Source organism: Scaptodrosophila lebanonensis, unplaced genomic scaffold (genome assembly GCF_003285725.1).
Source record: "Scaptodrosophila lebanonensis strain 11010-0011.00,11010-0021.00 unplaced genomic scaffold, SlebRS2 tig00000163-arrow-arrow-pilon, whole genome shotgun sequence".
Lineage (NCBI taxonomy): Eukaryota > Metazoa > Arthropoda > Insecta > Diptera > Drosophilidae > Scaptodrosophila > Scaptodrosophila lebanonensis.
Window position 1 is genome coordinate 1,127,611 of NW_022060598.1, and position 12,183 is coordinate 1,139,793.

Sequence of the window (12,183 nt, forward strand, 5' to 3'; positions counted from 1 at the left end):
AAAAACAATTTTTCCAACCTTACTTCAAGGATATTTCTTCTTTCTTTCTTTCTTTTGTAAATAAAAAAATTAATGCAATTATTTTTATTTTAAAAATCAAAGTGAAAGCAATAGAAGCAAGCAAGCAGCAGACATAATTGTAAAGAGTTCCTCATTATTTTACCAAAAATTAAAAGAGAAATTTACCTTTTCTACCATTTAGAAATGAGAAACAAAAATCTCTAAATAACTTCAATTACAGATTTTGGCAGGCAGCTGCACTAAAAAGATCGCAAGTGCTTTGAAAAACTAAGCCATTGTCGAATCCTGAAGTTCGACTATTAATTCACAAAGGCAAAGTCTATTTTAAAGTACAGTAAACTCTCACGTAGGTGGACAACCACAAACAATCAATTTCTTTGAATTTCCAGTATATGTATACTGGATACAATCGATGTTTAAAAAATCATCAATTGTTTGCTCATTTAATTCGACCAGCATTGACCATAGCAGATCATCCTTAGCATCAACCTCATTAATGAAAAGAGTTGCTCTTTTAATGTTGTTTTAATTATTATTATTAATTTTTGAAAACTGATGCTGGGATACTGACGTTAGGTGTTTTATGATAAAACTACTGTGCAGTACTTTAAACTTTGGAATTACAAGTATTCTACTTATCTACTGATGATAAGTATGTCTGTCTTGTAGCCACGAACAATTTTCCGACACTTTAAAAGTGATATAATAATACTTATGTTTTTGTATCTATTATGCAATGAAAGAACTTTTTTTTTTTAATGAAAGCATTGAAGCCGTGCATTCAGATTAGCACCTTAACAATACATTTTTACAAATATAAAATAGCCCAACCTCGAGCACTTCCGCGCGAGGATTAATAAGTTAGTGGTGGCTTATGCTTATCTAAATGTTTTGAAAAAACCTAATCGTTTCAGTCTTCGCAAAGGTCTAGCAGGAAGGAGTCCTCTTGCAAGCAAACTGCGGTGACTCAGAAGCCTGTCACTGTAACTCCTCCACGGTGAACAGGCTTAGGTCTCGGTGAAAGAACTGAAAACTTATATCCCTTGCCTACAAATAGACTCGAAAGAATTGATTTGTTTGTTTCTGTTTTTGAACAGTAATCAACTTTTTGTTGTAGTCTCTGCAACTACAATTTTAACTGATGAGCAACTGACGCAATTAACTAATTTTCTCCAACTAGGAACAACTGCAGTGAAGTTTCCCCCTCGTGCACAACATAACCCCAAATATTTTGCGGCCATTTTGGAAAAAGGGAAATGCATTGTGTGTGTGCGAATTGAACTTTCGTATGTTTGGCAAACGCGTCCTTTTCGCTTGCCACTGTTAATTCTGCCTATGCACTTGATGTTGGCCATACCATCCACAGAGTCCTTTCAGCTTAAATATCCCACTGATTACTTCTGGACCCAAGGGCGAATAAAAGTTTTCGGGGCAGCACCATATTTTATTTCTATTTTCCATTCCAAGTGACCATGCGAACGTGCATTCCTTTTACGATATTTTTTTTTTCCACTCACCATCGCTCGCTTTCACACTCGCTCTCCAATGGGTGGGTGGTCGTATCGGATGGGCGCATGCATGGGTGCGAGGGGGGAAGGTCAGTTTGGGCGTTGGTCGGTTGATTGTATGCTTAGCATTTTGCAAAACTTCGATGATTAACTTTTTCGATTAACTCAAAACTCAAAACAGACAAGCCAACTGAATGGGGACGACGAACTGGAGCGCTCGATAAAATAGATTAAAGCAAACACAACACACACACACACAGACACAGATATAGCCAAGATGAAGATGAAGGCTGTGAAGGCCTGCGTTGCTCCTTTTGAGTTCTTGTTGGCCAACATTCGTGGGCCAACTGATTGACGCACAGAATCTCTGATTGATGTCTGTCAGTTGTGTGCGTGGAATCCTTTTATCATTCTGTGGCTAAACAAAATGGGCATGCAAACAACAAAAGCGTAAGCGTGTGGGCGGTTAGATGTGGGCGTGCCAATTTTCTGGGCACGTGCATGTGTGTGTGTGTGCGTGCGTGCGTGTTTGCATCATCAATTTCGAGCCAAAAGTAATAATTATACGGCATGTTAGGCCGCCGGCAATTGTTTGTGATGATAAATGATAGACATAGCCGTAGCTTCGACTCGACTCGACTGGACTCGACTCGCCTCGACTGTCCGGCCAGTGACGTTCATGAAATTCATTAAGTTGGCCCTATCTGAACGACACACTAATGGCCAAGAGAGCGAGTGGGTGTGTGGGTGTGTGTGGGCTTGGCCATTTGTTGACCAGCAGAATTCATCAATAATGCAGGCGAGTCGACGCCCTAATGAGGCCATGGTCAAGTAAAAGAGCAACAACAACTTCTCTAAAATATTCAAATAGAACAATCAAAGCAATTTCGGAGCTACTGTGGCGCCCAGCAAAAGTAGTATTCACAGAGCGCAAAAACAACAATAACAACAACAGCAATGCTCCAAATTTCCCCAACGAGCAATTTTGATAGCAAACGAGCACCAAGCCAGAGAGGGACAGCTCCGAAAAGGTAAAGCCAAGCCAACAGAAATTGAGAAATATGTACAAAGAAAGGCGGGCGACGCTGTGCAGGCGAAGCCTCCACAGGAAGTTATGTCAAAACTTAAAGTAGGCAAAAGAAACAGAAAAAAACACAAAAAAAAACAACACAAGAAAAGGGAAAACAAAAAGAAAAACTGTTGCGATATTGTTGCCTGCTGCGGCCACGAATGTGTTGAAGCCTCCCTATCTGCCTCTCTCTCTCTTTATGTGTGTGTGTGTGTGTACTTTTAAAACTGTTTTAAAAGCTTAACCACGAAAAACTGCAAATATTCCCTAATGACTGCAGCGAGGAGAAGGCGTTGGCCTAAAAGAAACACAAAGCAGCGGCGGCCGCGGCAGAAAGTAACAGCTTTGCCACATCCCAAGGCATAAAGTTATTTTACTTTTTGCACCATTTGACTCCTTGGAATACTCTTCCTTTTCGAGCAATCCCGAATGACTTGCTATTTCTGTAATCGAAGTGAGCAAATGCTGACCATGATGGTCACTGATCAACAAGTATAGACAAAGAAACAGGCGATGGTAGAGAGAGAGAGCGAGCGAAAAGGTGAAAAATGGAAATAAAAAGAGAGAAATTAGAAAAAAAGTATGGGAGACCGACAAAATATAGTCAGCAAAAAGCCAAGAAAGCCTGATTGCGTTGATACCTAAGAATTCCTTTACGATGTGTTATCAATGAAATAATGTTCGGCATATTATAACAAATGTCAGTCTTTAAATACCATTTATCCTCAGCTAGTATTGTTTAATCACATGTAAATTCAAACTATGCAAAGACTGATAAATAAATACAAAGACGAAGAAAGCCAAACCAATGACAGAAACAGATAGACTGACAAGGTCTGGTAATGAATTAAAGGGAGAAAAAAATGCAAACTCAAAAAAAAAAAATACAAAGACAGGGAAGAGAACAGAAACATAAAGAAAAACAAATATTAGTTTCATGAAAATGCAAATACAATCAAAGACAAACCAAGTTCGGCAAATGCAAACATGTGCAGACAGAAACAAACAAAGAAAAAAAAAACAAACAAAGGCAAATAAAGACAGAGGGATTAAAACAAAGACAGTCAGAGACAAACATTGACTTGCAGGGACAGGCAATTACAAAGAAAGAAAAAAGAAAGAATTAGGTCTGCGGAGAGAGGCAAATACAAAGGAAAAAGAAAGAATAAGGCGTTAATTAACAAACAGTTAATTTCCAGAGATATCACAAAAACATCTCTCTATTCATTGCATGCACCTGCTAGAGTATCTTAGCTGCGGCTTTCCTAAATAATCAGCATATCCTGATTTTTTTTTCACTGCGCCCACGTGTGTGCCTCTTCCTCTTTGGCATGAAGAGATGAGTTGGCTGTGCCCGAAGCCGAATCATGTTGGCTTTGTGTTCAAGCCAAAAATCTAAAGCCTGACAAAGCGTTGGTGGCATTAGTGAAAGCTTTCACATATGATGCTGCAAAGGGGAGAGGGGTGTGGGCGCAACAACAACAATAAAAACCACTTTTAGATTTCGTGTGCGAGTAAAACAGCAATATAAAGTTGAAAAGCTACACCTCAGTTTAGATTGCGTCGATTGTATAGGATTGTGGCTGGCCGCTTTACTTTACACAGATTCCGATTTCGATTCCGATTCCGATTCCGACTCAGGTCCATACCCACACACACACACACACCCACACACACCCACACATACTCGTATGTGTCGCATACGCACACTTCCAGGCAGTTTCAAATGAAATCGAATTACAATAATAAAGCAAACTGTGAAAAGAACAAACCGAAAGCAAAACGAAATGAAAAGAAAAAAGAAAACGTTAAGTGAAGCGCTCTGCGTACCGAATACTTAGGAGTCTAAATCGTACCAACAGACGAGACGACGACGCGTCGTCTACGTGGCAGAACAAAAAGATGGAGATGCTGAAGGAGAAGGAGAACCAGAAGAAAAAGAAGAACTTGTGTAAATTGTAATTTTTACACCTTCACACTAAGTTCTCACCAGTCCTCCCCCAGTGCCGAACGCACAGCAAGCTGGCTGCCACTTGAGAACTTTTAGTGCGTCTCAATGCGCATTTAAAATAAAATAGAAATTCAATTTACTTTAAATAAGCGAAAAAGCGGTGGAAGCGAAACAGAAACAGCGCCAACACCAGCAACAAAAATGGCGAGTGTGTGCGTAAGGGGGAGAATGGCAATAGAAGAAGAGTGAGGAAGGGGGGGGGGGGGGGGGGGGGGGCAAGGTGACAAGCAGCGTCACGTCACAAGCGAACGAGGGGGACAAAGCGAAAAACTTTTTAAATGAACTCAAAATTGACTAAATGTGCTAGGCAAAGGTGCAAGGGGCCCGTACCCCCCAACTTTCGCTCCACCCCTCCACCCCACCACCCCACCACCCACATCCACTACAGGCACTGGAACTCGCAAGGGAATTGGACTCGACTTCGGGCCGGTCGAACGCGAAGGCCAAAATCATGAGCTTGAACATAATTAAGCAGCGTTTTAAACGCTTGTAGTGTGAAATGAAGTTCTCCTAATTGGGCTTCCATGCCTCGCTACGACATGCGAGGTGTGGGCGAGGAGTGAGCTGGTGGAGGGGGTGTGGCAAGTATAGAGAGCATAGTGTATAAGAATGCCGTTGGCATGCGCCAACAACTTTCCGCAAAGTTTAATTTAAATATGAATGAGCAGTTTTCTTCTTGTTCTTCTTCTACTAACTTCCTCAGCCCAGTCGTCGTCGTCGTCCTCGTCGTCGTCTTCCACTCCCCTTCTTCGTCGCCCTATTCTTCTTCTTTATTTTTATTTTATCATTCCAATTTTGAGTTACGACTTTGATGACCAAGTCATAGGCAGCCGAGACGGCAGAGATGGGGGGCGCGGGCGAGCGGGTTGATGATTGTTATTGAAATTGATTTGTGCAAAAAAGCATGAAACGAAATCATGTAAATTAGTTGGTGGGTGTATAGGTGCGTGTGTCTATTTGTGTATGTGTGTGTGCATGGGCGTAGCGAAAGGGGGTTCCTCCGCTACAATTACGCATAAATTAACCAAGTTGCTGATTCTACTTACCTCAATTGCGCGCCATTCTTACTTTTTCATTTCATTCATTCGTCATGGTTGGTTGGATTGATAGGCTTGCCTAAACCTTATTTGATAGAAAGCTAAAAAGTTCGCTGGCTTATCTTACCTATATGCGATAACTGAGCGCTACTTATTTGTCTATTTGTTCAATGTGTTCCAAGTAGCCGTAAAGAGTGCACCGTTGACGAGCTGGTATCATTGATCGATGAAAGAATTGACAAATTAATGAAGGACTTGTTTGCCTTTTGGGATCCATAAAAGATACTTTTATAATAGAAATGTCTTTCTTTTTTTTTTTTGTTACTTTATAGAATTCCTAAAAAACTGATTTTTTCAGGAGTTGTGTAAAACATTTCACTGTTTTCTATATTCATTTTAACTAATACAAACTTGACCTAAGATCTGTGATCAAAGTTTTCAAAATATTCGAAAGCTAAAGTAAATTTTGATGGAAATGTTTGTAAAACAAAAATATATTTCTACACAGTAGATTGAATAAATCGTCACGGAACAAGAAAACAACACCTTTTCATTCGATCAGACAACAATATGTATAGGTATGTTAAATATATCGTAAAAATTGGTAACAGAGCCTTTATTTAAAACTAGTATGTTAATAGCAGCAGTGGAATTTAATTCAAGCGAAAAAACCCCAAGCACTTCAAAAGTAATTCATTTTGATTATAAGTAATTTGGAAAGAAAAAACAATGTATTACTATTGTAATTCATCGATATATTCCTTCAATTGCCTAAACATTTGACACTATGTACCATTATAACCTAAAATATTTCCTCTCTATTCAGTATTCATTATCTCTTCAGAATTAATAAAACATTTTCGCAAGGATACCAATAAATTGGTTAGCTAATCACAATGAATCCGCTAGCTACTTATACATAAATTAATATTATTTTTGCTCACCAGTTTTCCACTTGAAATTGTAAACTTTCTATAATCAATTGAAGTGATTATGTGGCAGGTACAAAGGCAAAAGGCCCCCCTTAATGGGTTGCTGGTTACACCCATGTATGTGTTTGTATTTGTGTGGTGAGGCAATCAAGCTTCTGTCTGCTGAGGAAGGAGAGGATGGGGAAGGGGAAATGGTTGCCCCCTTGCAGTCTAATCTAAGCAGCTTAGTGGTTTTCGCCTTTGATTTCACTCCAGTTACAATCGAAAGATGTCATGTTCAAAGCAATGAGCAGCCCGATCGGTAACGGAAGGACCTGCGCCGAGGAGAGCAGGCCTGTTTGGCAAACAAACGACTCAGCGTAGAAAGCAGGACGCAATTGAAGGCACATACTTACATCGGTGGCCATCGGCAATGACTTTTAAGCGCCATCTTCTAAGTTAGCGACAGAAAATAGCACAAATGCGACATACTTACTTGTACACGATGTATGTATATACTCATGTATACTTGTATATACATATTTGTGCGTTCCAGAAATCGCAAAGGCAGTGCCGCACCCACAACCATACTTGCCACTGACAGCCGGGAGATGGAGTTGCGGCTTCACTCGCTTTTATACTCTCGCCTCTCTAATCTGCCTCTCCATTCTCGTCTCTGTCTGCCACACTCTGCCGCATAATTATAAACTTGTCAGTGCAACAACAGGAAGCGAAATGTGCAACATATCTGCCTGCCTTCCTCCCACGGCCTGTGGCACCTTATAAGATACCTCAACATGCCAAATAGTTAAGCATAATTTTCCAACCTGCTGGCTTTTCATAGAGAAATGACTTTAAAATAGAAATTACAAAGTTCACAATTCTTTGTACTTCTTATTTGTGCATTGCTTGAAGTTGACAAACAGCTTTAAAATTATTTGAAACCCTCGAAATGCTTCACTCGATATTTGAATTAGTTTTAAATACCACGTACATGAAACTGCAGATGTTCAATAATTTATTTGAAGTGCAGCTTATTTCTGTGTGTCCAACAAGAACCAGACACAGACTTCAAGGCACAGTTTCCGAAAAAACAGCAACATCTCTGTCCAACAAAGAAGGCTTGAAATGTGCACTTACTTAACTGGACTAGAAAAGAATTCTTTTAGCGGAACGGTGAAGGAAATCGTACGCTTTCCAACCAAAACATGTCAAGCGATTAATCAACACTGCCGAGAAATGCGTTAAGTCTTCATGTGAATAATTATCCCAATAAAATATAATCTGCATAAAAAAATAAAAAATACATACTATGGACGTCTGCAGCTACCTAACTGCATTAAGGCGCTGTACACTGTGGCGATAGGAGGAGAACTTTGCTAAGTTCGCCCATCAATAAATTGGCGCCCGACTGACAGACGCCAACGGAATGTCTTGGCCAAAACAACTTGGTTAGAACTCTCGGCGGTTGAGGAGCTGGAAAACGCAAACACAAACAAAAACAGCCATAAATACACACACCAGCTACTCTCTGCTTGTGTGTGTGTGTGTGTGTGTGCGTGTGTGTATGTGTGTGTGGGTGTATGGTTGTTTGTGTTTGTTCGACACTTGTAACACTTGTCGGTTTTTAAAGTTTTTATATGCCGCTGCCGCCGCTATAATCAATTTATTGAATTTATTTGCTGATTTTATTAAAGCCCGCATAAAAGGCATAAAAAATTGACGCTCGCACGCTTCCCACAGCCCAACTGCCCCCAATGTGTAATCTCGATGAGGAAACAAAGTAAAAGTCGGAGCCAAAAAAGAAAACAAAATTCGTTCGCGGCTCAATTGGCTGTCAAAAAGTATCTTTTTGTCCGGAATGGATTTCGATTGTTACTCGTAGAGCGAATTGTGGGGCGGCCGCGTAATTAAGTTAGAGCCTTTTAAATCAATTTATTTGTGGCAGCACGCTGCCTTTATTGTTTGTCAGTATGTTTCTTTGCTCGTCTCCTGATTGGCAAACTCTGAATCAATTTTTCAGTGTCAAATAAAAGTGCACGACTTTAACGTTTAATCAAAATTTTGAAATATTACGTATTATACATTACTCAAGCATTTAAAGATGTCATCATTCATAGCAAGTATTAATAATACAATTTAATGACATTTTGTTAACCAATATTTTTAGGAACAAAAAGCGTTACCTTAAAGTCTTTGTTGTCATGCTCAGAATCCATTTTCTTGCCTCTTTTTATTTATTTTAATTTTAAAGCATTTAAAGCTGTCATCTTTCATAGCTAATATTAATATTTAATGGCATTTTATTTACAAATTTTTCCGAATAAATAGGGGGACTTTAAAGTCTTTGTTGGCATTCTTATAATCTGTTTTCTTGCCCCTTTTTATTTACTTTTGTGCTTTCTGAGTTACAACATTTCTGCTTACTATCCATAAAGCAAATATTGGATGACAGTTGTCCTTACAAAATTTCATATTTCATTTGCAGACGAAAACGGAATGCAACTCTTTAAAAATATTTGTTTTATGGCTTTAAAGCTTTAGTCACATCATTAATCATTGAAGAAGAGGAGTCAATAATCTGATGGTTGCTACAACCATGCAATTTATTCTTAAAGCTAGTTAGAGGATTGTTCTGTAATTTTGTATCAAGGAGAAAATATGTTTTTATTCTGAAAATAATTACTAAACTATAAACTAAATTTTTTCAACTTAGCAATAAACAAAATTTGATAAAAATAAAATGAAAATCCTTTCAAAGAGATTTTCTCTTCCAACTCTAAATCGTTTTTGGCTCTTAATTTGGACAAAAAAGCTTGCACCACATTGCGTAGCGATTGTGGCTTCCTCTGTTTGGCTGTTTGATTATGGATGAAATATCCACACACACAGATACATGTATACACAAAGCAAACAAGAAATACCAATTTACCAACATGCTGGATATACAAACATTCTATATTATATAAATATATGTATTTATACTTGAAAACAAAAAAAAACTGCATAACAGCCGTAAATGGATTTTCCACTAATTGGCAACATTTTGTGTTCTGTTTCCGATCTTTTTTTTTGCAGCTGGTCGGCGGTGAATTCGATATGGAATTGAATTTTGTGATACAGGATGCGCAGAATATCAAACATATGTTGGAGCTGCTCGATCATTGCCCGCCCAATTTGCAGGTGAGTTCCCATTTCAGTATAAATCGATTTGATTTCCCCTTTCATTTTGTTGCTGCTGTTGCTGTAATTATTGAACGTTAGAAGTGGAAAATGCAGTGCGGACAGAGAGACAGAGGGACACTCTGTCTCTGTGACTTTTGTGGCGTTGCATTTAATTGAATTAAATTTAATTTGGCGGCAACATAAAAGCAAATAAACGCAAATAAAGAGACAGCAAAAAAATAAAAATTACAGCAGCAAAATTTTCTGGCATTTGGCAATGCTCTCAAAATGTTCTCGCCAGCAAGGGGGATGGCGGGGCTGACAAAAAAAAAACACACACACATGCACCAACCCAACGAGAAATCAAGGGAAGCGAACGGAAACGAAAGGCGCCAACTCGTGTCACAGAGTACGTGCCTGCCTGCCTGACTGCCTTGCTGGCAAGGGTTTGTCCAGGGGAGGGGTGAGGTTGGGGGTGGTGCTATGGTGTGGAGTTGCTTTTGGTGTGGCGCCCAAAAATTACGCGTAATGAAAGCGCAACATGAAATGCCTTTCAACTGTTTTTACTTGTGATGCCGTCCGTCTTCCGTCCCCAACCAACCCACCCATCCACCAATCCACGAAACCGACACATGTGTGTTCGTATGCTCATCGTTTGGCGGAGAATGCTTTTTTGATTTGCATATGAATTCATACACGTATGCGTGTGTGTGTGGGAGATGTGGAAAGTCGCGCCGCTTATGTATGTGTGTGTATAGTACAGTAAAAACCAATTAAAGATGATTAACAAACACATACACAGATTCTTAAATCTAAAATCATGCTACAAGTATAATGATAGCTGCTTTTAGTTTACGAAAAGGGTAGTTTATTTATGTGCTAGTTTGCTATTTGGAATCAATCGATTTGCTATCGATAACTTTATCTTAGTGATGCATTATTAAATATTATCGCATACACATTTCGCTTTTTAGCGTAGAATATTTGTTAACTTAAGAGAAAACCAATAAAACTATATTGATGGCCTATTAAACTTATTTCCCTATTGGAAAACTCCTTAGACTATGGCCGAATAAGACTATGGAATGTTAACAAATACCAATTAGAAAACTTTAGTCGGCTAAATGAAAAAGGATTCCAAAAGATAATTGAGGAGAAAGAGCTTTTGGAGGCTATAACAAAAGTTAGTTCAGCAATTAATTTCTTATCGATTCAGCAAAGAATTAAAGCATTTCATTAACAGTTTCAATTCTTGAATCTCTTTTCTTAAAGAAATAGTCCACCAATAAAGTTTTACTCAAGAGGAACCGCTCCATATAGTATACTTATATGTATGTATAAGATCCACTGTAGATACGAACATCTAACAATATTTCACACCTGACTTTGTTGTTGCGCTCAGAGCGCCATCAAATTATTAGCATGGCTGCTGGTAAAGGGTGCGAGGGTGTCTGGTGAGGGGTGTGGGGTGTGGAGTATGGGCGCACAGCTGCAAGACAGTGTATGCATAACGAGGTGTATGTGTGTGTGTGAGCCGGAGGAAGTGTTCGCTTGTGCCGTTTGCCCGACAGGCAGGCAGTCAGGCAGTCAGTCAGTCGGGTAGGAGTGCAGTTAGAGAGAAGGAGGGCCGGTAGGCATGAAAAGTGCGAAAAAGTAGACGTCGGAAGTTGAGTAACCGTGTCACAGACGGCAAGGACTCGAACGCGAGTACAAATGCCAAAGCAAACACGATTGCCGCCAGCCACCCGACAAGCAACATTGCTGTTGTCAGTGCAAATGAGGCCTGCCAAGCCTGCTCGGCGGTTATTCACCCGGCATAGAAACAGAGACTCATTTCTTTTAATAAGGAGATAAATATGAAGATTACATTATATCTAAAACTAGCTTCCTATCTTGAAAAATTATTGGAAAATAATTGATGAGAACGCTCTCAGCCTGACCCGAAATTTCAACAAATAGATTTATCGATTGAAGCTAATGACAAAAATGAGGAAACAAGTACAATTTTAACAAGAAAAAAACTGACATCAGGTCTAGTGCAGTGAATGCTTTTTTTGTTATTTAATGTGACTTTCGCGGATATTTTTGAAGTAACGGATGCTGTTCAGGAATAGAATTTTCAGCTATTTGGACTAAATGAGGTTTGTTTAAGGTAGTTTTGCCATGGATGTCATTCTCAGAACTGGAAGAAATTCAAATGGAACCATTCGGGAAGCACCAGTTTTCAAATGAAAAAAAGAATCATCAAAGTCGGTTAATCCGGTCAAATGTGCTGAAGTAAGAAGCATTAAAAGTAGTATGAAGTAAAGATACTGCAGCAAAGAAATTAATCGATTTTGAAATTTAATTTAAGCTGGACAGGACCGTTAGATAGTTGGATAGTTATCTCAAAGTAAGGAAGTTAAATGTTAGTTGAACTTTTTGTAGGCTGTATCTGCTTCGCGGTATTGCTGACGTCTGT

At 39.1% G+C, this 12,183-nt stretch overlaps 1 protein-coding gene across 1 annotated transcript in view; it reads left to right on the plus strand.

The window, feature by feature from the left end:
- Positions 1-12,183, plus strand: part of LOC115629716 (neurobeachin) — a gene marked incomplete at its 3' end in the record, with an annotated part of 104,933 nt that overhangs the window by 23,499 nt on the left and 69,251 nt on the right. The window contains exon 2 of the mRNA XM_030526237.1: positions 9,636-9,740. Coding sequence (XP_030382097.1) covers positions 9,636-9,740 — 105 coding nt within the window. The remainder of the gene's footprint in view (positions 1-9,635; positions 9,741-12,183) is intronic.